At 48.1% G+C, this 25,588-nt stretch overlaps 10 protein-coding genes and 1 non-coding gene across 11 annotated transcripts; 5 read left to right on the top strand and 6 right to left on the bottom strand.

The window, feature by feature from the left end:
• Positions 1-2,827: 2,827 nt before the first annotated feature.
• BO94DRAFT_606791 (sulfotransferase family protein) lies at positions 2,828-3,853 on the bottom strand. Its single transcript, XM_025616526.1, has 4 exons — positions 3,754-3,853; positions 3,527-3,705; positions 3,279-3,452; positions 2,828-3,228 (listed from the first exon to the last, which is right to left on the bottom strand). Exons 1-4 carry the CDS (start codon positions 3,773-3,775, stop codon positions 2,854-2,856), a joined length of 750 nt encoding a protein of 249 aa, XP_025472157.1. The 5' UTR covers positions 3,776-3,853; the 3' UTR covers positions 2,828-2,853.
• A 771-nt stretch (positions 3,854-4,624) lies between these two features.
• On the bottom strand, positions 4,625-6,052 carry BO94DRAFT_606790 (uncharacterized protein; the record flags this gene model as incomplete). Its single annotated transcript, XM_025616525.1, has 3 exons — positions 4,625-5,028; positions 5,083-5,692; positions 5,741-6,052. The coding sequence occupies 3 exons, from the start codon at positions 6,050-6,052 to the stop codon at positions 4,625-4,627; spliced, it is 1,326 nt and encodes a 441-aa protein (XP_025472156.1).
• A 634-nt stretch (positions 6,053-6,686) lies between these two features.
• On the top strand, positions 6,687-8,953 carry BO94DRAFT_508663 (Hsp70 family protein; the record flags this gene model as incomplete). Its single annotated transcript, XM_025609671.1, has 12 exons — positions 6,687-6,742; positions 6,785-6,855; positions 6,909-7,354; positions 7,404-7,448; positions 7,499-7,565; positions 7,632-7,887; positions 7,940-8,039; positions 8,101-8,198; positions 8,252-8,269; positions 8,323-8,503; positions 8,565-8,709; positions 8,757-8,953. 12 exons carry the CDS (start codon positions 6,687-6,689, stop codon positions 8,951-8,953), a joined length of 1,680 nt encoding a protein of 559 aa, XP_025472155.1.
• A 469-nt stretch (positions 8,954-9,422) lies between these two features.
• Positions 9,423-10,809, bottom strand: BO94DRAFT_563012 (amidohydrolase family protein; the record flags this gene model as incomplete). The annotated part of the gene is made up of 4 exons (XM_025614326.1): positions 9,423-9,720; positions 9,790-10,547; positions 10,612-10,629; positions 10,719-10,809. 4 exons carry the CDS (start codon positions 10,807-10,809, stop codon positions 9,574-9,576), a joined length of 1,014 nt encoding a protein of 337 aa, XP_025472154.1. The 3' UTR covers positions 9,423-9,573.
• Positions 10,810-11,188: 379 nt separating this feature from the next.
• On the bottom strand, positions 11,189-12,373 carry BO94DRAFT_508660 (amidohydrolase family protein). Its single transcript, XM_025609670.1, has 3 exons — positions 12,266-12,373; positions 11,430-12,200; positions 11,189-11,365 (listed from the first exon to the last, which is right to left on the bottom strand). Exons 1-3 carry the CDS (start codon positions 12,315-12,317, stop codon positions 11,232-11,234), a joined length of 957 nt encoding a protein of 318 aa, XP_025472153.1. The 5' UTR covers positions 12,318-12,373; the 3' UTR covers positions 11,189-11,231.
• Positions 12,374-12,770: 397 nt separating this feature from the next.
• BO94DRAFT_571971 (uncharacterized protein) lies at positions 12,771-15,619 on the top strand. The gene is made up of 6 exons (XM_025614898.1): positions 12,771-12,992; positions 13,042-14,205; positions 14,257-14,619; positions 14,667-14,908; positions 15,087-15,539; positions 15,598-15,619. Exons 1-5 carry the CDS (start codon positions 12,796-12,798, stop codon positions 15,536-15,538), a joined length of 2,418 nt encoding a protein of 805 aa, XP_025472152.1. The 5' UTR covers positions 12,771-12,795; the 3' UTR covers position 15,539; positions 15,598-15,619.
• Positions 15,592-15,710, top strand: BO94DRAFT_t61. The gene has a single exon. It is a non-coding gene; the product is annotated as a tRNA-Leu (tRNA).
• A 3,159-nt stretch (positions 15,711-18,869) lies between these two features.
• On the bottom strand, positions 18,870-19,431 carry BO94DRAFT_581721 (uncharacterized protein; the record flags this gene model as incomplete). The annotated part of the gene is made up of 3 exons (XM_025615425.1): positions 18,870-19,103; positions 19,142-19,289; positions 19,340-19,431. 3 exons carry the CDS (start codon positions 19,429-19,431, stop codon positions 18,870-18,872), a joined length of 474 nt encoding a protein of 157 aa, XP_025472151.1.
• A 1,693-nt stretch (positions 19,432-21,124) lies between these two features.
• On the bottom strand, positions 21,125-22,012 carry BO94DRAFT_531310 (uncharacterized protein). Its single transcript, XM_025610874.1, has one exon. The coding sequence runs from the start codon at positions 21,974-21,976 to the stop codon at positions 21,251-21,253; it is 726 nt and encodes a 241-aa protein (XP_025472150.1). The 5' UTR covers positions 21,977-22,012; the 3' UTR covers positions 21,125-21,250.
• Positions 22,013-22,433: 421 nt separating this feature from the next.
• Positions 22,434-23,408, top strand: BO94DRAFT_531308 (uncharacterized protein). Its single transcript, XM_025610873.1, has 3 exons — positions 22,434-22,959; positions 23,007-23,064; positions 23,119-23,408. Exons 1-3 carry the CDS (start codon positions 22,916-22,918, stop codon positions 23,329-23,331), a joined length of 315 nt encoding a protein of 104 aa, XP_025472149.1. The 5' UTR covers positions 22,434-22,915; the 3' UTR covers positions 23,332-23,408.
• Positions 23,409-23,735: 327 nt separating this feature from the next.
• Positions 23,736-25,563, top strand: BO94DRAFT_531306 (uncharacterized protein). Its single transcript, XM_025610872.1, has 7 exons — positions 23,736-24,290; positions 24,348-24,367; positions 24,430-24,463; positions 24,514-24,587; positions 24,646-25,022; positions 25,090-25,185; positions 25,243-25,563. Exons 1-7 carry the CDS (start codon positions 24,077-24,079, stop codon positions 25,478-25,480), a joined length of 1,053 nt encoding a protein of 350 aa, XP_025472148.1. The 5' UTR covers positions 23,736-24,076; the 3' UTR covers positions 25,481-25,563.
• Positions 25,564-25,588: the final 25 nt, after the last annotated feature.

The following is a 25,588-nucleotide window of genomic DNA, read 5'->3' as shown; positions in this document are numbered from 1 at the left end:
GATGGTAAGGCTCTTTCAGAAAGTAGATGCCTACTCAATGGTGAAGAGCTGACGGTGTCAGGAGATAAGCAGCGGGATGTCTAAGCCTCGTATCGGCGTACATTGCATACAGTCATGTACGGAAAGCCCCATTCTATCAATAAACACAGCGTGATACTTCACAAATTAACCACTGCTTCAGTCTATCTCTCTTCTCGCGAGTAACTCCTCGCTATTATAGACCTTCTACATACCATATCATTTGGCCATTACGACGCCTCAGTTCACGCCATCTGTCATGTCTTTAAAGAGATGACCAATCTCAAGTCAACTTAGTTAGTAGAGGCAGTAAGAGCAGAAAAAGAGATATGCTACAACACGATACAACAAGATCTGATCACAGTCAAATAAATATTCTTAATATTAATAATAAATTCACGTTCTATAATCTACGTTAATTATTTATTGTCTTATTATCAAGGTATACTTGAGTAATAAGTACTGACCCTATCAAGCGATATATACTATGAATACGCCTCATCACCTCTATATAAATTCCTCCGTTCTCCAGATTTGTCGATTCTTGATCAAACACAGGACCCAGACTATCATAATCAGAGTACTTCTCCGGCCCACAGACACCATTGTGGTGCACCAAAAACCAATCTGACCAAGCAGTCCACATAGCTGTACTTATCAAAGAAAAACCCCGAGTCGGGGGAAAGCAAGAGAAGAAACCATGGACAGGTAGTCTTCTCGATAAGTCCCGCTGTTTATCTTCTAACAGATCCTCGGACCCGCTCGGCAGGTCTGTAAGTAGGTTTGTCCCATGTATCAGAGGATGATCTCCGCGTTCCTCTGCAAACCACTTCATCCGAACCCAGACAGGGACGTCAAGCCGAGCTCTTTATATCCGACAACGCATGTTCTGGCTAAGAATAGACATAATCGTGTTGTGGGTCGTGGACTCCCTCCCAACATAGAGCTTTTATTCCCTTTCGCGGAAGAGAAGGCTGCCTGAAGAGTGATCGGACGCTGAATATGACGGCAAACATGCCCTTGGAATGCGCCTTTCTGAGCCTGTACACGGAGGATCTCCATATCCTAACGCGCTATAAAGTCTGTCTGGCGCTTGATTAAACCTCCCTGCGGTTGAAGCGCGTCCTCATATCGGTAACCTGCTTCTCGAGCTTAGACCGTTTCTTGTGTTGTCACTGTTTGCAGATCATCTGATCCATTAGTTGACCGGACTCCTCTTTTTCCCTCTTGCTTGACGCCTCTGTAAGGATGTATAGGACGTCACCACATTCCGCCGTCCTCGAAGATGTACATAGTGCAACTCAATAGAAAGCGGATCATGTTATCACTGAGCGCAGGCTGACTCCCAGATTAGACTGGATTCTCTTTTCTTCTCACTTGATACCTCCAGAGACATGTCTCGCGTGTCATCACATCCTATTATCCTCGGACCTGATCCTCCTAACTAGCAACCTGTACCCTCAGCATAGAATAGAACCCAACCCGTCGCCCCTCTGATTCACTTCCTCCAAGCCCCAAGTAAGATAAAGATCGTTTTCCCCTCCCAACAATCCATTTTTCAGCAGACATGCCTTCCAACTCAACCGCCGGTGGTTCCTGCGAACCGACAAGCACAAGCACATGTGCTTTCAACCGTATTCCCGGATAGACACCCGTCACCACTGAAGATGCTTTTCGGAGTGGACAGACACTCCGACCCATTTGCGTGAACTAGCAGGATAGGGCGTTTGTTACTGCACCTGTGAACCGGCTGCATCATGTGGTAGATGTCGCCTTGTATTGTGGAAACAGTTTTCCATGTTGTGTCTGTGTAGATGGAATTATCCATTCCTGGTCCTTGTGGTGTAGGAGGAAAGTTGCGCTTCATGGAGGATAGGTTTTCCGTGGAATGTCAAAGTGGCTTGGGTTTGGGAGTGTCTTCTTGAGGTTGGATTTTGCGGGATGTATATATGTATATGTATGTATATAATATAGGGTGTCTTTTTCTGTGTGATCGGGAGGATGGAAAGGTCGGATTGTTGAGTGCTTAGGACGTGGAGCGGAGTGGAGAGGATCGGTGAGAGTGATGCTGTCTGGCTTGAGGGTATTAGGATCGAGTTGGCTGGGTGTGGGAGGGGCTTATATAGTTGGAGAGGTGGGAGGGTTAGGGAATTGTCGTAGGATGGATCCTGTGTATGACGGGAAAGGTACCGATGGGATAGTGGAATGTCACATTGTGATTGGGGGAACTCGCCTTTGTGGCGTGGATGTTGTCGGTGGTCGGGAGGAAGGTGACCTCTCATGGGTATTACGGGCTATAGGCTCATCGTTCCGTGATATGTATGTAATTTGGGAATGTGGGAATGGCTGTTCTGGAGTGATTAATGCTCTGGTACTTTGGAGATCCTTGTAGAGAGCATGTAAGGTGCGCTGCAATAAGATTTTCTACGGAATTACAGTAGTCTGATCAATTCCACTGCATTGAGGTATGTCTAGTACGAACAGCATGTTATGGTGTTATCTGTTGGAATCTGCTAACTAGACCAAAGGATACCTCTTGGTTAGTAGTGGACCTATTCCAAGGTGAATATGTTCCAAAATTACCTTGGGTTGGGCCGGTGAAACCTTTACCGGAAAGACCATGTATAGCAAACAGGTTTATGACTAGTGAAGGTAATTAAACAACCAATGCATATCTAAAACTGAAAATGTGGACAAGGAGGACTGAGGAAACACTGTAATATTCCACTCCTACAAGATATCTGGGTGAAATAGCCTCCAAACAGATAAATCCAATACCCAGACAGTCCAACACCCCCATCTATCCACCCCTGCTACCATATCTGCTTCCATCCATCATTCACTAGACCTAACCCACCAAGCCACCAAAACAACAACCAGCGACAATCCAAAAGACACCAATACCCACCACACTTTCGTCAAAAACACCCACCAAAACACAACAACATGATACTGCGCAGTCCAATCCCCCTGATTCACCTTCGGAAAAGGGCGATCAGGCTGCTCCTTACCCAGGAACTTGCACAGCGGTCCCCAGCCCTCATGCACTCGGTACTCCAGCACTGGTCGTCCCCGCGCCTGCGCTGCCTCGCGGACATGCTCATAGTGGTCCTTGAAGCTTGCCATTAAGCGACTACGATCTTTCCAGTTTCCGTCGGTCCAGATGTCGAGAGCGGAGGTGAGGAGTTTGATGTAGGGGCGGGTCCAAACCTGTTAATTGCTTGGTTAGAGGTGTGGAGTGTTGAGAGTGGGTTACGTACGGTGTCAAGCCTCTCCAGAAGCTTCCAGCGTTTCATTGTTAGAATAGACATGAAGGAGCGTTCCACTGAAATCGCCCAAGTGTCGATATTTCGGTTGGTCAGAATAATCTGCGCGTTGGGGTATGCATCTATCAATTCTTCGGCGAAGAGGATGCAGGGGATGTCGGTGACGGCCTGGTATATGTATCAGTCTTCAGATATTGTTGAGATGTTAGAAAAAAAGAGAAAAAGGATAGGGATTGTCGCACATCATATCGCCAGAGCATCCTGTCAAAATCGGCACTGCCTTGAAAGGCGCGTCCCTTGCCGTGGTATTTCGCCTCGATGGCTTGGTTCCAATTGCCTAGGGAATTGTTGCTATTGTCGAGGGAACATTTCACCATGTGGTAGCATGCATAGCCTAGTTCTTTGAGTGCGACATACAACGCTGGTATGGATGTGTTAGATTCGAAGTGTGTTGATGGAGGAGACATACACATGGTTCCGGTGCGGGACATGCCCAATCACAGGACTTTCATGTCCTCTGGGCGAGAGGCGGGAGGGACCTCCCTCTGATGGGGTGCCATGGCGAAAGGAGGAGCTGTGACCATTTTCAAGGATTGTTGGGGGGTGTCGGGGAGCAAGATGTGGATTAGATGAACTAGCAGGAGCAGAAAGGGTTTATTAAGATTCGTGGTGAGGGATCGAACATGTGTAAGTCATAAAATGTGAATGGATAAACTATAACAAGCACTGAGAATACAGCCATGTGAAAGAGTAAGAGTGAAAGAAAAGGGCCAACTGAATGAATTGTTAAGTAGTACAGCATGACAAGTGCTTACCTGTCAAACAAAGAACTGTAAGCTCCCGCTTCTCCCCAGAAAATAAAAAGAAAGTTTAGGGCCTATTTACTAGCCGCGTTCTCCCTTTTTCAAGTGACAAGTAAGCGTGTGATTTCCGATAAATTTACTGTATTGATAGCGCATCACCTCCGAGAATGCTTAATAGAGATTTATGCTGTAATGAGTCAATCCATGATCTACCAGAGTACACTTAAGAGCTATTCATAACAATCATGATTTAGCCGGCGACTGACCTTTAATCTAGTTGGAGAGATGATACATACCCTCGGGGAGGTAGATGACTGCTACTGTGGAGAATAATCATGTCGTCTCACTAATGACATTAAGTTAAATCTATTACGAAGATAACATACATGACGATACTCTGATCATTTTGCGTAGAAGGCCTAAAGTAGTGGAGTATAGCCCTTGTCTGCAATTAGGCTGAGATCCAGGATGAACTTGCAAACCGACGATAAGCAATCTGTTTCGATTCGCTGGAAGGATGCGTGGAACATGCTCAAGTCACTCCATAGTCCACACCAATTCTGCTTCTAGAACATCCCCGCCAGTATCAGGATGCCACTTCATGATGGCTGGCCACAGCGACCATCTCACCTTGTCCGCTGGCTGTCCGTCGCCTCCACCAAATGTCATGAGCTCCGGGCAAAACTGAGCCCCGACTGGGCTGCAGCGAAAGAAGAATGCTTGTTTCTGTCGGGTCAGGGAAATCTTGTAATCTGCACATTTCCGCAGCAGCTTGATAAGCTGTCGCCTGCGGGATTCTTCGTTGGTGGAGCTATGAGCACCGAACTGATCCTCGACCGTCTTGACAATATCAATGAGTATATTCTCGCGGTTATCCCTTGTACCCCCTTCTATGGCCATGCTGGTAGCAATCCCCCAAGTATTGAGCACTGCATCTGAGCCTACAGCAGGTTAGTGCTTTCAGTTCAACCAGATAAATCTCAAAGAGCACGTACAATGTTCTTTAACACATGCTTCCACTGTGGAGAGGACACGCCCATATGGATCATCGTTTAATCCAAACTGATAAGGCAAGAATATCCAGGAATAGATTAAGCTGGAGACAAAGGATTGAATATAGGCCCATCGCTGAGGGGAGCTGTGTGGAACAGTCCACGACTCCAGCTTCGTAGTATCTTTAAAGTTGACCTTGACCCAACGATCCAGATTCTGGTTCAGACTGCGCATGATCTCAACTATTTGATCATCTCCCAGGCTTGGCTGTTCATTCTGCAAGGCGCTGAGCTTATTATAGAGTATATTTAGCTCCTCCTGATGCCGTTTGGTACTGCTCGATGCTTCCTCACGCGCTTGCTGCAGTAGTTGATCTTGCTGTTGAATCCTTGCTCTGTCTGCTAGTTGGCTCTTTCTCACCTCTTCGTATTCTTCGTGTGCTTTATTCAGCTGGCAAGTAAGTTTTTGGATCTCTTCTCTGTCTGCTGAGTGCTGCTTTTCCATCTTCTGATGTGATTGAAGTAATAGTCGATATTCTTGCTTGATTTCATCATTGAATGCCTTAAATTGCGTAGTCTGCTTCTCGAGTCGCCGCCGAAGAGACTGAATTTCCTGTACGTCTTGTTAATACTGTCATAGGAAGCAAAATGTTTCACAAACCTTGGTCATCTCATCCTCGCGCAAACCCTCTGCGTTCCCTGATGTCGCCATATCGTTCCCCAAAGGGCCAGAGCAAGTGCGCCCGCTCCTTCCTCTAGCCTGCACAACTGATGCTGCTTCCTTGATGAATGGATTCTCGGGAATAGCCAAGCATTCAGTATCCACCTGGCTAGCGTTGACTGGTTTGGCAGCCCGTCTGGTTCTCAATGGGGGATACTGAACCACCTCACTCCTGGCACGAGTGTCACTTTGCTCCTTGGCTGAAGATGGCACTCCCCGGAGTGCCCAGGGGATTAGTTTGGAGAATCCCATTGTAATCTGCACCCAGAATGTGACTATCAAGAGCGCGAATCTAGGATGTCGTGATTGAAGATGACGCATTGAAAAAATTTGGCGCGATGAATTATAAATCGCCACAATTGTCGAGGTCAAGTCATTACAATCTTTTCATGACTACAATGAGGAAGAAACAACCGGAACTATCTTGCGAATGACGCCATTCACGAAAGTCCCAACAATTTCAAAGCACCCATGGTCAAGTTCAATGCCAAGGAGGTAGGTGGTATTCATAGTCTCAACCAGATATGTAAGTTCCAGAAACAGCAGTAAGAAGGCCCAATGATCATTATCACACGTAGTACGGAGTCATCTTACACCAAACAGGAAGTAAGACTCACCCTGCTTTCACTCTGACTTCACTGTAAGCAGTCTCGATCACCTGACCTGTTCCTCAACGTCTTCCTCATTTTCTTCCTCATTTTCTTCCTCATTTTCTTCCCCATTTTCTTCCCCATTTTCTTTTCGTTTTCTCACCCACCCCCAAATTACCACCCACCAAGCAGCTTCTATCTTCCACTATCTCACTGGTGCCTCGATAGCATTCACAAGAACCCAAAACATACAATAGAAGGGTTTCGGGGGGCCACCCACCTGAAATAGTGTTAAAATGGCGCCGTCGATCGTCGTTGGCTTGGACTTCGGGACAACCTTCAGCGGGTATGTGTATACTCCAGAAAGCCGTTTATCCAAACTTACAGAGACCAGGATTGCTTGGGCTTTCAAGGGATCGACGGACAACATTGAAGTGATGTCCACCTGGCCCGGTGGCGGCAACAGTATGTACATGTCTAAGCTGCACCAGCTAGAAAGTCTGCTCATATTCTTGAAGGAAAATCCGTGAAAGTCCCTTCCATTTTATCCTACGGTACCCAATCTCCCACCTGGGGCTACCAGGTTCGAGCATTCACCGAGGCTCTCCGAGGCATTAAGCTTCTTCTTGATGAAGATCAGGAGACAACGTATTCACCATCCCTAGTTTCAAAGGAGCTGCTGAAGAAGTATAAAAAGGACGCCGTCCAGGTGACAGCGGACTTTATGAGACATCTCATTCGCCACGCCGAGGAGGTCCTCGAGCGGCGTCTTGGGATACCCGCCAAAGCCATCGATAAGCGATTCACTCTCACAGTTCCAGCTGTTTGGTCTGACAAGGCCAAACACAGGACCTTACAAGCCGCGGAGAAGGCAGGGATCTCCCTCGAAGAGATTTCTCTTGTCTCAGAGCCGGAAGCTGCTGCCCTTTACTCGTTGCGCGCGACCCAACCCAACTCGATTGCGGTATGGTTCTTTACAACATTCCCTATCGGCCTAAATCTAACGTTGACAGAAAAATGATGTATTAATCGTATGCGATGCTGGAGGTGGGACTGTGGTGAGTATAACGGAAGTTTCAGCTCAGCCGTGCTATGGCTAATAAGATAGGACCTCATCTCGTACCAGATTACTGAACTAGAGCCTCTCGCCCTCATGGAGGTAGTGAAGGGAGCAGGTACGTTGAGTCTCACATATTGCTTGCCATTTATACGCGATAGTAGCATGGCTGATGAAAAATTAGGCCGCATTTGCGGGTCAATGATATTGGATCAACGATTTGAACACATGCTCGAGGAAAAGATGGGGCCCAGTGGCTACGGTGCCTTATCCGACGTTTCGAGGGAATCCATCATTTCTTACTGGCAAGGTCAAGTGAAGTCTAACTATGTTGGAAAGTATGACGATGAGTATGTAGACGTGGACTACTTTATTCCAGTTCCAGGAGCGCGTGACGACCCTTCAATTCCAATAGAGGGTGGACTTTTCTACCTTTCCAGGTATGCGAACAAGGACTGATCGCAGTCCTTAAAGTTTTCTAACATGAGCTAGTGATGATATTGAAAGTATCTTCGAGCCTGTTCTTCGCGATGTGGAATTGCTTGTCGCTGAGCAGATGGAGGGCATACAGAAGTCGAAGCTCACCCCAAAGGTTAGTCGGGATATCTTCCAGTAGGAACAGAGACAAGGAATGGCTAAGTACGCTCCACCAGGCTATCATTCTCGTAGGCGGCTTCGGCTCCTCCAATCTTCTTTTCCACCGCTTGCAAGAAGCGAATCCTACTGTGACTGTGTTACAGCCCCCCGACGCGTAAGTTCTTTGGTCTCCCGGAAATGATTCGGCTGGCTAACTCAGCTGCGCAGGTGGTCAGCGGTCGTAAGGTTTGATTCGATACACTACATCCAGTCACGTCCAACAACTAATGACAGCCTAGCGGCGCGGTTTATCGGGGGCTTGATGGCAATCGGGTGGAGAGTCGCATTGCCCGTCGCCATTACGGCGTGGAGTACTCTACTCCATATATTGAGGGTAAACACAATCCTGACGACAAGGTCTGGCACGAGCTTGAGGAAGAGTATTTCGTCCATAGAAGGATGAAATGGCATATACACAAGGTGCCTGCCGATCATGATCCATGGTACACAATTTCCAAAACGACTGATTTGAATGATCTAGTTCTCGAAACTCTCCGAAAATAATCCCATCAAAATACCGTTTTATCGTACACTTCGATCAACGAGTGTTGATGCATATGGTCTCTTGTTCAATGACGGCCTACTGTTTTGTCAGAATGACATCGCACCTGACATAAAGAATGATGGTAGGTTTATAAAAGCAACTATCCCGACCCTTACTTACCCGTCTTAGAAACAATTCCATTATGCTCCTTGGAAGCAGATCTCAGCAAGATCCCTCGGGAGCTTTTCGAAAAACTAAGCAACTCTAAAGGAGTGGAGTACTTCAAGATTAATTTTGACTTGGTCTTGATTCCTACCTCCGCGTCCTTGCTGTTCGAGCTGGAATTCAACGGTGTGCCCTATGGCAGCGTTCGATCGAAGTACTAATAGTTGCACGCATTGCTTCTCACTAGGTTTGAGGCCAGTTTCCCTTCCTATATCCAAGCGCTGTCAATAGATTTTGCCATGCCTTTGCTCTCTTGAAAAGCACGAGTCTGGAGAAAAGATATAGCCCCCGCGGCTGCTGGTGTGCAAGATTCTCGAGCTTTTATAGAGAAATAGCTAATTTACCTCTTTATTGCAACTCAGCAAATCAAATCCCGGTGAATCATATGTCCAACATGTTGCTCACCTCATAATCAAAGCTTTCTTAAGGCCTATTTCATATCTACTAGGTCCTGGCCCGCGGACAGCCCAAGAGGTTGCGAAGCGCCTTAGTAAACACAGCTAACGCATTTTAAAAACACGTATTTAAAGATAGTAGAGATGGGCAAAGAATCCCGTCAAGCACATCTAAGGGCCTTTACCAAGCACGTTAACAGGGGCCTGCCATGCACCCCTAAAGGGCTTGTATGGGGCTCTGTGAAGCATTACTACACACATGTTATAAGACCTTCTTTTCTTGATGATGCTAGATTGATGGTTTTCTTCAATGCGTTATGCCACAGTGCATACGTCGTGTTTGTGACATGTTCATCTCCATTCCATGCATATTTTGTATCCCCTTCCTATACCTCCTTTCTCGCAAGTCGTGGGATTAACTTGCATGCGTTCCCGAAGTTGATCTTATCCCGTAGCTCTGGTGGCATTTCGTATCCTTCCAGGTCTTCCAGAAAGGCTGGGTACGCTGGGGGAGGGGCGTAGGGGAAGTCGCTCTATGGATGGGGGGTGGGTGTTAGTCGTATGCATCTGTGTATATGCTGCAGAGGGAAAATAGAACTCACCCCGTAGAGAACATGATCATGAGGTACAATCTTCAACAACATATCCAATACCTGTGGGGATGACGACAATGCCAAATCATAATAAAAGCTTCTGAAATTTTCCATGACCTTTTCGTGCGTGGTACCCATTGTCAATTCCGATGCAAACCCTGGTGCTTTGCGCAACGGTGTCGCCAACCGACTGATCAGATAGGGAAACGCCCCTCCCGCATGAGACAGGATTACCTTACAGTCAGGATATTTCGATCGAGTCCCCATGAGAATCATATCCATGGCAGTACGGCTCGTCTCGTGCGGGTAATCAATCACGGGTTGGGGCATTTTGCTGTTCACCTTGGTGGTGTCGACCGGGTGCGTGGGATGGACGAATACCACGCATTTCCGACGATGGAGTTCAGCCCAGATGGGCTCGATGAGTGGATGGCCTAGGTAGGTGTGATCGAATCCGTAGCGGGTGAACAGCGTGACTCCGTCTGCATGGAGGGTGTCCATTGCGTAGTGGATTTCGGCCAACGCGGCATCGGTGTCGAGGATGTCGGGGAGAGTGGCGAAGAAGCCGAATTTGTCGGGGTTCTTGTCACGGAGTTCGGCGGCATGTTCGTTGAGCTGACGGGCGAGGTTGTAGGAGGGTTGGCCGCGGAGAATGCAGGCGCCGGGAGCAGTGGCGGAGAGAATGGCGGTTTGGATGCCCAGGCGTTTCATGAGCAGTTCGGATCGGATGGAGCTCCAGTGCGGAGTGGGCCAGCCACTGGGGTCGCCTGGCGGTTGGGTAGGGTTAGTGGAATCCTTTGCAGGAGGTGGTGAGATGTCGTGTGTAAGTACCTCCTGCTTCTTCGACGGCTGGAAAGGTGGTATGATTAGCTTGTGGTTGTTATACTTCAATGTATGATGACTATTGGAGAACAACCTTGACGGTAGAATGATGGCACAAAAGTGATGGTGGGTATCAATCTTGTTTACTGTCGGCAGATGCGACCAAGGGAGGTTACCCTGCAGCCAGTCATTTGCGTGATCCGCCATTGTGTTGATGGATGAGATATATGTGTGGTACGAAAAGCAATCAATGATGAGAAGAATGGTTGTAGGACTGACGCTTGGGCGATTGAAGACTTATGGGGGAGCCTTCGGAAGAGACCCGGGATGAGTGACATCACCGGCACGGGACGTTCCGTGAGGCGATTCGGGTGCATTCCGGCCCTATCCCTAATCCATGTGTCGGCAATAAGGCCTTCCTCTGTTGGCCTGGCACTTCTGGTTTCTCACTCAAGTACAGGTACTAGGTCTAGCCTTCTTTTATATGTTGGGACACAGAGTCTTCGTTCCGTCTGTTCTCCAGATGGCCAGCGGATTTCCGTTTTGGCCTACTGGTATGAACTTAACATTATATATTACAACGAACATTCATTTCTAATCTCATTTATTGAGGCCAACAACTCCATCTGTCAGAGACGGGAGAATATTTTCTCGGCATTTTCAAAGTAGATTCGATCTCTCAGCTCTTGGTTTAGGGGATGCTCATCCAAAGCTTCCCTAAACCCAGCAATCTTATCGTTGTGAGCGTATGGGAAGTCGGATCCTTAACATTCAGCGTCAGCTCATACTCATCATTAATCCGTAGCCACGGGACGGTGTTTTCTTACCATACAGAATGTGATCATGAGGCACAAGGCTCAACAGAAGGGTTAGCACGGCAGAAGAGCTAGAAAGAGCCAAGTCAAAGTAGAATGACTTGAAATCTTCCACTATATTACCTGGATTTGTCTTGTACGGATTGTATGTTGCTTCTGGGGACTTTGTGACCGTCGTTAAGCGAGAAATCAGGTAGGGCAGGGTGCCACCAGCGTGGGAGAGGATGACTTTGCAGTCGGGAAAAGCCCGCTTTGTGCCGGTTGTGAGAAGATCAACGGCGGTTCGAGTGGTTTCATGGGGATAATCAATGGCTGGTTGAGGCAGACTGGGGTTGACGCGATTGGTATCGGCTGGGTGAGTAGGGTGGATGAACACGACCGCTTTGCGGTGGTTGAGCTCCTCCCAGATGGGACGGAAGTCCGGATGGCCCAGATAGTGATTTCCGGAGCCGTATCGAGTGAACAGCGTTACGCCATCGGCCTTGAGTACGTCTAGGCTGTACCGAATCTCCTCCAGTGCTCCTTCAGTGTCTGACAGGCACGGCAATGCTGCGAAGAAGCCAAATCGATCAGGCTTTGCATCTCGCAAGCTAGGGGCATATTCGTTGGCCTGTCGGGCCAGTTGGCGTCTGCTGATATTGTCTGGGGCGATGACAGCTCCGGGAGCAGTCAGAGACAAGACGGCTTTCTGGGTCCCATTCTTTTCCATTGATGCCAACGAGGCTTCGGGGGTCCATTGGGGTGTTGGCCACCCAGACGGATCACCTCCTGCATTTTCGACCGCTGTTATCCAGAGGAGTTGAGTTAGCATGGACCTCAGCTCAGAGACAGGGGACGTCTTGGGTTACCTTGGGCATAGAAAAGCGGCACAAAGTGGTGATGGGTGTCAATCTTTGACATGATGAAGGATGACGAACGTGATGCAGAGTAAACAAAACAACTTCAATGAGGCAGTCTTTGTCGCGCACTGGGATATTTATAGAGGAAAGATGTCCAACCTCGGCCAGAGCACAGCGCCTCCCGGGTGCGATCCGAGGGTCGTTTACAGTGCCGGTTTACCCGGCCAGAGGTGGATAGGATGGATGCCGTCATTGTCACCTGAGTATACCTAGATTTGGCTAGATCAGTGTTTTGTCTCATCCCAGAGAGTAACTGAATCAAGATTGAGGCTGTAGCATGAAGTGCCGCGTGTCCTCAGGCCGCGAGAAAGCAGGTGACTTCCCTTTTCGGCAGGCCATTCTCGGGTCGTTCCGAAGCTTGTATCGGTCACATGACCATCCCCGTGATGTGAACACCAACTCACATTCGGTGGGCCGGTATCAACATACAATTTCCTGGTCATCACATTGAACGCGGGCTTAGCTCATACAGGTATAGGATGCCCCCAAAATTGGGCGGTATCGCCAAGCAACGCACCTCGCGCCGGAAGATCGCATTAGCATGCGATGCGTGCCGGGAGAAGAAGATCCGCTGCGATGGAGAAAAACCGGTCTGTGGGTCGTGTCTGCGACGGTCCTACGGAATTGCCCAATGTGCATATAGTATGGAGAATTCCAGAACGGCTAGTCAAGAAGAGTAAGTTTCCTCTCGTAATGCGACCGTTCCTGCTGTTGACGGAAGACAGATATATCCGGGCCCTGCGCTCGCGAATTAAGGAACTCGAAGATATCTGTTTGCAAGCAGGAGTATCGGCACCAGACCAACGTGAGGATGCCTCATACCAGAAAGACTGTCGTGTAAATACTGCACGACCAAGCCAGCGTCAACGGTCAAGCCCCCAAACCGCCACCGGGGATGACCAAGTGCGTCAAACACGTCCTGAAATTGAACAGCATGCAGTCGAGCAGGCGTCTATAATGCCAAGGATTGGCTCAAGCCATCAGCAACAGGGAGCAAATCCCTTCCATGAGAAAGTGACAAATTCAGGCCGCGCCACTATCCTTCGTGACGGCCTGAATCTTAATATTACTCGAGGAAGGAGGGATATATCGGAGGCAAGCTCGGTATCGCCACACTTTGACAGTCCGGGCCATGTCACCACAATGGGACAGATTTCCACGCCGGGTGGCGCCTTGGCGGTCCCGACCCCGGTCAGGGAATACTATGGATCCTCATCGACCGCATCTCTGATGAGGTTTGCGCGGGTTTCCATTCCGTGGCAGTCGTCTGCGTCCAGTGCTGGCATTGGTTCAGCTCACTATCAGTTTTATGAGTCTCCCAACACGCAATATCGGATGAATGATTTTTCACTGCCCCCTCGCTCGCTAGCAGATCACCTCCTCGACTGCTTTTGGGAGCATATAGCCTGCATTTATCCCTTTTTTGACCAACCGACCTTTGAGATGGCATATGATAACCTGTGGAAATCCAAGGAAGAGATGAATGAGTTGCCAGATATTCACATCGGTCTCGGGGGACAATTCGACTCCAATCCCAAATCAATCGTATTCCATTGCGCTCTGAATGCGATGTTTGCCCTTGGCTGTCATTTCTCGGACATTCCACTCCACGAGCGGGAGGCGACAGCACACTCCTTTTTCCTGCGCTCTAAACGTTTCGTAGGCCTGGATTTGCTCGAGATCCATACGGTTGGAGTAGTCCAGGCTTTGCTGATAGTGGCACTTTATCTGCAGAGTAGCCCCTACCCGAGTAGGTGCTGGAATGCGATTGGGCTGGCCTGTCGTCTCGCCCAGGGCCTAGGCTTGCATGAAGCCAATCCATCCTCAATGATGCCTCTGGAGACCGAAGTCCGCCGGCGAACATGGCATGGCTGCGTGATGTTGGATGTGTAGGTGCTCTTCACCTCGGTTCTGGCCACCTTTGACCCATGTCTACCTAGGTTTGTGAGCATGACACACGGCCGTCCAAGCATGACCAGCCATCTGGCCCCAGTCCCGTTGCCTTATTCGACAGGTGCAGTCCCGCCCACTATGTATTTCTATATGGGAACCATTAAGCTATATCGCATTTTGGATAAAGTCCTATCAGATGTGTATAACATGTGGCGCAGTCGGTCGAGTGAGGGGGTGAAGTCCACATTTTGGTCAGAAGGCAGTTTTGATCCTTTGCTAGAACTGGAAAGACAACTGCAATCATTCAAAGCCGGTCTACCATCATGTCTCAAGTGGACTACGTCTGAGCGGCTAGATCGTCCTGTCGAGTCGGCTATTCTAGATCGGCAGCGAAATATCCTTCGCTCACGGTAAGAATGAGACTAGCATTCTCGTTCCATCAATGCTGACCTGTCAGATACTATTATATCCGTCTCTTACTCTACCGGCCAATCTTCACCCAAGTCTGTTCGGATAGTAGTCCGGTTACAAACCAGCAACGCAACGGTCCAGCCTGGAGAGATGCGGAGAGTTCTCTTCAATCCTGCATCATCAATAAATGTGCGGCTACCTGTGTGACCACTGCAATTGACCTGGTTCAGTTGACCTACGATACGTATTTGACGCCATTTACTGATGCTTGGTGGTATAATGGTTTTTGTGAGTTATCCTCTCCCGGCTACTAGATACGTCTATTTTACTTCACCCTGCTATCAGCACACCAAGCAACGAGCGCAGGACAGCCAAGGTCTTTCAATGCCTGCGCGTGTCTACCAGAAGCTCAAGGGCCCTTGCCATGGTGCGACATGGATCACTAGAGACTGACTATCGATAATAGATGCATCCACATGCGCCCTCGTCCTTATCATGGCATCCTCGGTACCATCGCTATCCGACACAGTCAATCCTGCCGTAATCGAAGAAACCTGGAAGAAGAGCGAAACGGTCCTCACCCACATGGCCACGTTTAGCCAATCAGCACGAACCTCACTCCGCTTCTTACAAGCAGCGTTCAGTCAAACAGCTCACGGTCGGCCCTCGTCCCGTCCCAGTCCAAGGGACATTCCAAATCCCAGTCGAGGTAGCATTCCTACCCACACAGCCGGTGCTCACTCTGCAGCAGATGGACCTACTTCGTCCGTCCCACCCCAGACCAACACTCCAGGCTTGGATTCATCATACTGGACAGACTCCGACTTTGGGTTTGGCTCGTTACAGGATGACCTAGGTCTTCTTTCGTGGATTGACGTTCCGGACATGTGGCAATGGTTATCGCGTCCTGATATGTAAGATTTAGCCTTTGGAATGTCAGTTTAATTTTTATGTGGTTACTCATAAATCAAGGCAAGATGACCGAGCGGTCTAAGGTGCTGCATTCAAGTGATTCTTCGCTTACCCGGGTTGCAATTCGGGTCGCACTGCAGTCTCGAAAGAGGCAGGGGTTCGAATCCCCTTCTTGTCATTTTTTTCTCCATCATATATGGTGTAGTTGTTATGTTAGTCCACTAAATTTGGTAACTTATCACCCAATAACTAGATATTATTATTATTGACTCAGGGTAATCTTTTTCTACCTTTGTGTTTTAAATCTATGATCAAGCTCAAATGCATGTTATCTCTCGCAATCTAACTACATCCATATTGCATACCATCAATCTCCTAATACAGCATAGAACATGAACGATATATTTCCCCGAAGATACCCCGATCTATTGATCCTTCGTGACCAAACCATCCATCCCGTTGAGGCTTTGACTTCCCGCACCACGGCCCATGAAGATCCCAAAATAAACCACTCCGCCACCGTTCAGGGGTATATGCCTTTCAACACGGGATCTTCGGATACAGTTATTGTCTAGGATAAAAGCGGGATTTGGAACCCTAATATAAATACATGATAGAATTTAGAATGTTTCACTTCTTGCTTTTTTCGAGATCCTTCAACCGGAGAACGAGTATCCCTTGGAGGTATCTCAACCAAATAGATAAACAGAATCTTTGAATTTTCCCGCTGCGATAGCATCAAGTACATGGTCTGTAGTTATGTGGCGGTCGAGAGGTTTATCCTTATATGAGTATTACTGGTGTTAGGTAGGGTGTTATTTTGTGCTGCTGATGGTGATAATGGTGGTGGTAGTAGCACGTCCCCAGAAGGGCTAGAGGAAGTCACATTCTTAAATACAAACCAGATGAAAGGGGTTGGCTGGTAGGCAAAGAAGAAGGAGAAGACACTGGGTATTCATACCCAGGAGAAAAGTATCAACCTCTGTCAATATGGCCAGACGCGCTCTAACCCTCTACATCAAGTTCAAATGCATCATAGTCAGTATACAAACCCCCCACAGCCATGAACTGCCTTTCATCTGTTCTGGAGCCTGACTTTAATTCTTCGTATCGATTGGGAGTCACATGGCCAACACCGAATACCATACCAGACACAATCGTAAACCCACCCAGTCAGCCATGATGTTCTACTGTCTGTAGATGTGCGGTATATGTTTCATACCATAGCATAGAGCTACCACGCATCGCAGTCTCTGGAGTCGTTGTAGTGGAGAATAGCCACTAGAACATCATTCGTCCTGGAGATATTGTTTCTCATGCAGTTGTCTGGATGAGAGGTCGAGTGGGTATGGTCTATGGGGTTTGTGTTGAGGTAGGAGATTCATATAGTCTTTTGTTTTGAATCCTGTTCGTAGATGTACAGTGGCGTCCAGATTTGGTTAGTTTCTCTTGTTTGTAAAGTATCAGTTTGGATCAGTCGATTCATGTTAGTCGTAGGCCATTATTCGAGATGGTTTTTTTCACGGCTTATAACTATCCCCGGTAGTTATCAGTTGAGTAAGTGTCCAATATCGGTCCTTGGCAGCTGGGGTATGGCTCCTCGAGCTGAACCTCTCCCCGTTATATCCCTTGTATCTCCATAAAAGGATTCGTTGGTATTCTGCACCTAGCTCCCTACTCTGCAGAATATATAGTTGACGAAACCGTCCAATGACTGAGTATGCGTTAGTGCACGCCCCTGTGCACCGAGTATCACAACGTAGTAATAACCGAATGCGCTTGGGTTGAGTGTCGCATTTGCCTCCGAAATGTCGAACTCGTCGTTTGATAAAAGAGCGGATGCATATACTGAGTATATGTTTAGGAATATATGCGTTCAGAGAGGTTTTTTGACGCGAATCATGGACAACAGCAAGACCAGGGTTACTTAACCGTGCCCGCAGTGTCGGGGTTTGAGTACAGTGATCCACATAAGCGCTATCATAGACCTTTGGAGGACCTTTTTTGTTGAACTGGTATGAAAGAGATCTGCAATTTTGATTATGTCATAAATGATCGCAGGATAATAAAACAACAGCACGACCGGCAATAGAATCGGCAGTTGTATGGTTCCATTTGCAAAACATTTTCCTTATCCCTGAGGAAATGCTCTTGCTGAAATGCTCTTGCTGTTTAGTGTAAGGATTAAAAGGCGCCATGTGACATCATACGACAGCGATCACAAGCACTGCCCGGTTTACTCGCTTGATCACGATTCGGATCTGAGTAAACCCAATATTCCACATCATGTTGACTCCGTTGAGAGAAAGCAGTATCGCTGCAGTGGCTGTTCGCCCAACTCAGTCTCCATAATACGACCAATATAGCCGATATAACCTGTTCGACCAGGTTGGAACTGGTTCGACTTCCTTTGGAGATGATCCACTAATGTCACTGAACGCATTTCAAAGGGATTCTCAAAGCAGAAGCCGAGTAAGCGAATAGGGAGAGCAATGGATTTGTCGCGCTTTCAATGATATTCCCCCCCTTGAATGGGTGCTAGAAATAGAAGAAGAGTGATAAGCAACGGAACAGGTATCGCTTAGCCTTGAAAGACAAACCGTGTCGCAGGCTTCTTCCAACTAACGGTAGGTATCAGATACGGTAAATAATCGTAGAGAAAGACGTTAAAAGAAACGCAGCTGAGGATCATCAGAGCGGTGTCGTGACGAATAAGAGAAATACCATATTCGTCGCAGAATGGCGAACATGCGCTTGGACGCGGACCCTTCCTTTATTATCTTTATGGTTTTTTTTAAATTTTTAACAATTCCAATAAAAGATATGCCGAACGAATCCATTCCTACCTCCTGGTCATCAGGCAATGTGTGATTTTATCGACACGCCTAGCATGTCTCTTCCCACTGATGAGAAATCAGGGAACATTTGCCACTGCAGTATCGTGGGTATAGTTGCAGAACTCAGTCAAACTGTTCCATACCCACCTACCCGTTTCTATTGATCATTGTAGGGTTCCAGAATCAACTTGAGTTGGATGGTAATTCCCATAGTTGATATTTAGCATCGTAGAAATTACCCACCCCAGCAGAATGGGGAATATCCGGTAGGTTGTATCTTTAGCAACGAACTCAATAACAAAACAGACCTTTCAGTGCAGCCTATGCGCCCAAGAGCCAAATAAAATAATGTTTTCTGGCCTCTCAGTTCCCGCTGTCTCTTCGGAAACAGCGGATTCCAGCGTTCAACGTGGTCGTTTGTCCAGAATAACTTCGGGTCCTTTCAGAATGATCTTTGATGATCTCACAGGAAGTTATGTCTCGACACTTGAACCGAAGAGCTAAAAGCGCATTGGTATAGAATGTTCGAAGAACCCATAATGTCGTCCGCAGAAGGTATCTCGTAAAAAGTGAAAGGTTGTCTGGATGGGGAAGGTGTTGAGCACCGCCTGAACTTCCGCAGAAGTCACCAGTTCCTCCTCCTGTTCCTCCGCATCCTTATCCTGTTGTTCATCATTCTCAGGAGTAGCTGGAACATCAGGGTAATGTTTACGGAACACAGAGATAACCTCATCCTAAATCACAGTCATTGCCACAACCCAAGCAGTATAACTGGCATCGCAGGGCAATGAGCGGAGTAGAGTTCGCTGCTCGTAAAGATAAAGTTCATCCGCTGAAGCGTCCGCGCCAGGGTGCTGAAACTGCCGGGCGACAGCATCCCTATGAATGGCCATATAAGATTGGTAGGAGTAAAGGTTAACCTAGGTTATCGTTAGCCAAACATTATTGGAACAGGCCATCCCTAACATACACTTTTTTAGCCCCTTTAGGCTTCAAAGCCATGGTATGGACAATCTTAATATTTTCAAAAGCCTTCATCAAGTTGAAGCCGGTGGTGCACATCGCGACACAGTCATCCAGGGTTAATTTATCTAGTCTAAACAAATCGCGTATCCATTCAAGAATCTTGGATATATTGAAAGCGTTTCCAATCATTCCAGGGGACGTTTAGACGCGTTAATAAACAATATACATACATCGTGGCTGGGAATACTTACTGGAACGCACTTCTTGTTGCCAGCAAAACAGAGCTTGCATAGGATGGAGGCCTTCCCATGGAAAATGCATTGCACTTCCATCGGCTCCCCCTCCGCGGCACTGCACTTTTTGAGGTCGGATCTCTTCCTCTCGAGGTTCTTGATTCTCCAGCACAGTCAATCCTCGACGCTTTCATAGCGGCTTTTGTACTTGCACGGAAATAAGATACACCGTATATCAGTGACGATCAAATAACCCGGGTTGTTATTCTCAACGGTGTGATATACGTATTACTATATCGATAGCTCTTTGTATATGTTGACCATGAACTCTTCCGAGCAAGCATATCCCGCGATGAGATAATTAGCTTGGTTAGGTGGTTGATATTTACCACAATACGATATGTGTTGTCAGTTGTGGGTTGTCGAATCTTTTATCAGACTTGCCATACACTTAGTAGGATGGTAAGTAACTTGAAAATATGTAGCGCCTGTGAAGGCAACGAATTATGTGCTTGCAGATATGATTCTCTCTTCTGAGAGGATTAACCGTATTTGGTGTGTTTTCATAATGGTGGATTCGAACGTAGTAATGCTTTTTATACCCATTGGTGAGACTGGGAATACCATCGTGTATTGGTATTTGAGTAGTTGTTTTGGTTTGATGGTATGGCTTGAAGAGAGACGAAAGATATGGAAATGAAGACAGGATAGGTCTCCACCGGAGACCATGCTCGCAATGGAGCAGTCGGAATTTTGATATTGGAAGAATTGACAGATGTTGGATTGTATAGGGCTTTCGGTGGTGGTTTAGAGCGCAGATCAAGACACATCAACGTATTTATTTTTCTTCGGAATATTATAAGGATGAAGTTGGAAAGGAAAGATGGTTGGTCTATCGAGAAGATATAGGGGGATTACATTCCCAGATGAATGGCTAATGTGAATGGTACACTGGTAATATCACTATGTATCGAAGTCGATGGAGAGAATCGGTTTGTAATTCACGGTATATAATTACCTATGGTAGCTTAACGCAGTGAAGAGGGAATTCCACTTCATCTGACGACATACATTAAATTAGCAATGACGCATAGCATCCTACTTAGTCATTCAATCCGCTTCGTGCAATCAATATACCAAGACATAGCTTTCTATTCCATCTACTTACAGACAGTCATTCCGCGCGCGGAATCAAACACAAACCCAATTATCCCAACAGACATTCACCCCCCATATCTCCAATTAGTGACATCAGACAAATCTTCCGTCACTGACCTAATAGCTATTACCGAGCTCGGATCCGACGCGGTGCGGGGTCTAAGTTATCAGATAAACGGTCCGGTGGGGTGCCATGTGGCAGGACACTGACCGAGTTCAACGGTTGTGGAACACGTGCTCATATACGAGGTCTGTATGGCTTTTCAATTCACCAGGTAATGGATGTGGCGTTTTTGCATCCAGGGATGGCTTCCCCGCTTGCCAAGATCATTTACTGGTTCCTAAGGACGGGCGGTTTATGATTCCGCTCCTGCGCGGTACCTTGATGACATGGCTTAGGCTACGTCTGACATTTCGCTATCTATCTGTGTATTTAACATGCGAGGCGGAAATCATCCACCCCGAAACTCTTTCTCCAACTCTAGGTTGTAATCAACTCAGCATCCCCTCACCCATAGAGTGAATCACTCCAAATCCCCACTCCCCTCACATCTAGGCAAAGGGTATCCATCCCCCAAACAAGTGGTCACCACGCCCTTTACCCACGACAAAGTTCCCGCTGAATACGTGTAACTAGCACTATCGAACGAATCCGCCTGGTAATACTCGAATTGGCCATTTCCTGGCTCTCCCGTGAACACATACCCCCGCTTCCGGTGGGTAAGTGGGTTACTGACAATCGCTCCCCACTTGTTGGCCGGGATCGTCATCGTGACCGTGCCGGTCAACGTGCTCGTCACGGTCTGTGTGTAGGTCAGACTGTAACTGGCGGAGAGAAAGTCCTCGACTAGGGTGAAGTCGGCGGATGCGCCGATGGCGATGCTGTTGGCGATCATTTGTCCGCCGGCGATGGCGAGGGTCGCGTCGGCTTGGTTGGCGTGGGTGACGGTGGACATGGCAATGTCCCAGCCGAGGAAGTCGAGGTCGGGGAGCTCGATGATGAGTTCGGTGGAACTGCCGCGCTTGGTGTGGTTGGTGTTGGTGGTGGTGGTGGTGAGGAGGGGAGGGGTGGTGGTATTGGGTGGGAGGAAGGAGATGTTGGGGAGGTAGGAGGCTAGGTCTGCTTTCTTGATGGTTGCAGTGGTGTTGTTCTCCAGGATGAGGATTGCTTCATCTGGGCCGCAGAGGGTGGTGGCTGCTGCGTGGGAGAGGGTAGCGTAGAGGAGGGGGATGAGAAGTGGGAGCTTCATGGTGGTGGATTGGGTTGGCAATCTGGAGATGAGGTGATGGCTGTGCTTTGAGGGTATTGTTGAGATATGAGTTGGTTTATATATGCGTATCGCTGTGCATTGTATCACGATAGTCAGTTCGAATACTGCATGCCGTGCCAAGACATGTAACTATAGCCAAGGCCACCACGTGAACCTGGTGATAGCGTATGGAGTATCTAACGGGAACCGTTGGGGATCCCTCGGGAGTCTCCGAAAATTGGCCGAAGAAACAACCCGATCGACGCCGTCGAGCGATAAGTCCGATCGCCGCATTGAGTAGTCGAGACGATCCGCCGGAACCCTAAAAAAGGTCAATCGCAGCCACGGATCGACCCGTTGGCCACTCACGTCGGGCTCTGGATCCACCCGTTTCACTTCCAGAACCTTAATATATGAGTTTGTCTCCCGCGTCTGCTTCTCTTTGTTCAGGGGGGAGCTTTGGCATATGAGTTCCCCTTGTGAAGCACAACCAGGGATCGACGACCTTGGCGGAGGATGAGACATTTACGCCCGATAGATCTACATCTCGGCCGTCGTTGAGATGACGGAATCTGAGACCTGATCTATCAGAAAACCTGCACGACCGTTACATTGGTAGAGAATGTGGTGTGACGTCTCATCCATTCATTGGGATCATCGTTGTTGGTCTTGGAGAACTCAAAAATGACATCGTTGTTGGGTATCTTCTGATCGGATTGAGCAATGTTAATTAAATGCGGAGTATTTTCGGAGACACCAAGGCGTGGCAGTAGACCATTGAAGTTGTGATGGCCATGAGGAAGGTTGAAAGAGCTCCGGAGAAGGATGATATATGAGGTGTCTGGGCATCTCACAAGATGTATCATATTTAAGAAGGTGCCATCCTGTCGTCAATCACTTAGCTACCCTCCACTCAGCAGATTAGATACATCAGCCACCATGAAACAATTCGCAGCTCTTATCATCGCAGCCTTTGCTACTGGGTACACATCACCCTGCACCTTATACACTCCATCACTAACATACCCAGCACTCTGGCCGACCTCCACTACACAGGTCTTTGCTATGACTCCCCCGGCAGTGGCGTAGTAAGTGACACTCACCCTCGTTGTATCAATCCATCTTTAACCATGAATGTACAGAAAGTCTTCAACAAGGCCGCCACCGAAAAAGCCTGCACATACTACAAGAACCGCAACACGGGGAGCAAACAATGGGACCAATGCCCCGACTGCACACTGCTGAATGACCAGAGCCTTCTGTATTATTGCAAGTCCGAGGGTCAACATATCGGAGGCGACGAACTCAATTATTACTGTGGTCTGGCTGGCGCAGACGGCAGCCTGGCCTGGTGATGTGGCGATAGCTTTAGGTTTTAGATGATAAGGAAGCACACAGGGATAACAATCCATCTGACCAAGAATTATGCAACTCCACTTTTCCGCTGTCAATTGTAAGGACCAGCCATTGAGGAAGCAGAAGGGGTAGCAATCGGAGTCCCCCGTCGATGCAGATCGTGACTACATGCGTCCATCGATGGGGACACCGTTAGACTGAAACCCCCCAGCCACCCAATCAAACCCCCCCACCACTTAATATCCATTGACCACAACATCCCCAAGCCAGGCAAACCCCAATCCTTCGGCCGGAATTGACGCAGTCTAGACTGTCGACCGGAGTTCTTCCATGCCAAGGACGAGTAGATTAATCCCTGATTAACCAAACCAGACTGTAGCCTCCTGCAGATCAGGCACAAACGGCCAGCTAGCCAGCTACTGACACAAAATTCTTACCTGGACTGATCTCATAATCCCACTGAGATATATCTCCCATTGGGCACCAACCATTTCAGTATCAAGCTAAAAGACCTAGTACTTAGGGGCCGACATCTAGCTTTTTCGAGTTATCGGTACCCCCGACCCTCGGAATTTGAGGGCGGAATTGGCCCCGATGCTGGTGGTATTTATTAATTTCTCCCTCCCGACTCCCTACTCCGGACCTCTTGTTTCTTTCAACGGGGGGAGTTCGGGAGAAAAGCTTATTTCGTTGTTTGTGCTTTTTCTTTCTTGTGTCTTGGGAATAATGATCGGATAGGTAGGTATGAGCGCCACCAGCACTGCAGCCCCCACGGAAAGTGGTACGGGCGTTATTTCTGCCCCAACCGGAGTGGCCCCGGATTTGACAGATCCAACAAGACATTATCATCTGGCGAATCTGGTGGTGGTTATTGTGGGTGTCACTGTCAGTGCGTTGTGTTTGTTGGTGAGAATATATACCCGGGTGGTGATTGTGCGGAAATGGTACCTGGATGATGGTAAGTAGCCATACCTTCTATACGGTGGCACAATTCTGACAGATATTGATATTCTAGTCGTTATCGTGGCTTCATGGGTCAGTAACAACCAACATCATCGATCGCAGACACCGACCTAACGAAAAGATTCGACATACAGATTTTCGCAGCTGTCACTCAGTCAGTACTTTTATGTGAATATTCCGATCCACTTTCATACCACTCAGCAACTCACCTCCAACAGATGGATACACCCATGCCGGTCTCGGTGTCCACGAATGGGACCTTGAAACCCCCGTATACTACAAGACCCTCCAAGTCTCTCCTCCCTTCCCCCTTTCACCCCCTCCATCAATTTCCTAACGCAAAAAGCCAGGTCCTCCTCGCTGGCGCCCTAACCTACATCCCCGCTCTCGGTCTCTCCAAAATCTCCCTCATCATCCTCTACTACCGCCTCTCCGACATGCAACGAAGATGGCGCATCACATTATGGTCCATCACCGCCTTTGTGGTTTCCTACATGGTCATTCTCGAATGTTGTTTTCTGTTCAGCTGTCGGCCAGTTTATAAAGCGTGGCACCCCTGGGTGGAGGGACAGTGTCTGGGTCGCGCACCGATATTTCTCTCTGGTGTGGTCGCCAGTATCTTCACCGACATCATACTTATGGGAATGCCGTTGCCTATTGTGGCGAGGTTGAAAATGGCGTCTAGAAAACGGGTCGGGCTGGCGTGTATGTTTGGGTTGGGGGGGTTGTAGGTTATATTCCACATTCCTGGGGCTGATTGAATGTCGATGGGCTAATTTATATCGATGGGACAGGTCACTGGTGACGAGTATCCTCCGGCTCTCAGCAACCATCCCTATGTTGACGCAAGACGATCAGACGTTTCTGTTGGGGAAGATGGCGTTGTGGATGTACGTTGCTTCGTTTCGTTGAATGTCTGTGGTGTGAATGCTGACGATTCTCTCTAGTAATGTCGAGGCGAGTCTGGTTATCGTCACAGCTTGCATCCCGTGCTTTCGACAGGTTATGAGATTTCATACCTCTGGGTCGTGGAGTGATAGTGGGGGTCAGATCGGGAGGATGTCGAGTACGTATAACCTCCGCAGTGCGCAGCGCAGACAGGAAGGATTCACAAACTTGAGTAATGATGTGGAAATGGATCCGCATGGTTCTGCTGGGCATGAGCCGGAGGAGGTGAGGATCTAGAGGGATGTTCGGGTGAGGATGTAGGAAAACTGTGTATAATACCAAAATGGTTCCTGGTGATTAACATTATACTCTAATGTCAGAAATTTAATATTTAAAACCTAGCGG

This window comes from Aspergillus sclerotioniger (assembly GCF_003184525.1).
Source record: "Aspergillus sclerotioniger CBS 115572 chromosome Unknown BO94scaffold_3, whole genome shotgun sequence".
Lineage (NCBI taxonomy): Eukaryota > Fungi > Ascomycota > Eurotiomycetes > Eurotiales > Aspergillaceae > Aspergillus > Aspergillus sclerotioniger.
This window is presented reverse-complemented; position numbering and strand designations above follow the sequence as displayed.

Bases quoted from the DNA above. Each gene is read 5' to 3' on its own strand.
- BO94DRAFT_606791 (XM_025616526.1), bottom strand. From the start codon at position 3,775: ATGTCCCGCACCGGAACCATGT. The intron at 3,706-3,753 runs GTATGTCTCCTC...CATCCATACCAG, and splicing joins GTCCCGCACCGGAACCATGT to CGTTGTATGTCGCACTCAAA. The intron at 3,229-3,278 runs GTACGTAACCCA...AGCAATTAACAG, and splicing joins TTCTGGAGAGGCTTGACACC to GTTTGGACCCGCCCCTACAT.
- BO94DRAFT_508660 (XM_025609670.1), bottom strand. From the start codon at position 12,317: ATGTCAAAGATTGACACCCATCACCACTTTGTGCCGCTTTTCTATGCC. The intron at 12,201-12,265 runs GTAACCCAAGAC...TCTGGATAACAG, and splicing joins GCCGCTTTTCTATGCCCAAG to CGGTCGAAAATGCAGGAGGT. The intron at 11,366-11,429 runs GTAAGAAAACAC...CTGAATGTTAAG, and splicing joins TCATGATCACATTCTGTATG to GATCCGACTTCCCATACGCT.
- BO94DRAFT_571971 (XM_025614898.1), top strand. From the start codon at position 12,796: ATGCCCCCAAAATTGGGCGGTATCGCCAAGCAACGCACCTCGCGCCGG. The intron at 12,993-13,041 runs GTAAGTTTCCTC...GACGGAAGACAG, and splicing joins AGAACGGCTAGTCAAGAAGA to ATATATCCGGGCCCTGCGCT. The intron at 14,909-15,086 runs GTGAGTTATCCT...TATCGATAATAG, and splicing joins TTGGTGGTATAATGGTTTTT to ATGCATCCACATGCGCCCTC.
- BO94DRAFT_531310 (XM_025610874.1), bottom strand. From the start codon at position 21,976: ATGAAGCTCCCACTTCTCATCCCCCTCCTCTACGCTACCCTCTCCCAC.
- BO94DRAFT_531308 (XM_025610873.1), top strand. From the start codon at position 22,916: ATGAAACAATTCGCAGCTCTTATCATCGCAGCCTTTGCTACTGG. The intron at 22,960-23,006 runs GTACACATCACC...TAACATACCCAG, and splicing joins ATCGCAGCCTTTGCTACTGG to CACTCTGGCCGACCTCCACT. The intron at 23,065-23,118 runs GTAAGTGACACT...ATGAATGTACAG, and splicing joins ACTCCCCCGGCAGTGGCGTA to AAAGTCTTCAACAAGGCCGC.
- BO94DRAFT_531306 (XM_025610872.1), top strand. From the start codon at position 24,077: ATGAGCGCCACCAGCACTGCAGCCCCCACGGAAAGTGGTACGGGCGTT. The intron at 24,368-24,429 runs GTCAGTAACAAC...TTCGACATACAG, and splicing joins TCGTTATCGTGGCTTCATGG to ATTTTCGCAGCTGTCACTCA. The intron at 24,464-24,513 runs GTGAATATTCCG...CACCTCCAACAG, and splicing joins CACTCAGTCAGTACTTTTAT to ATGGATACACCCATGCCGGT.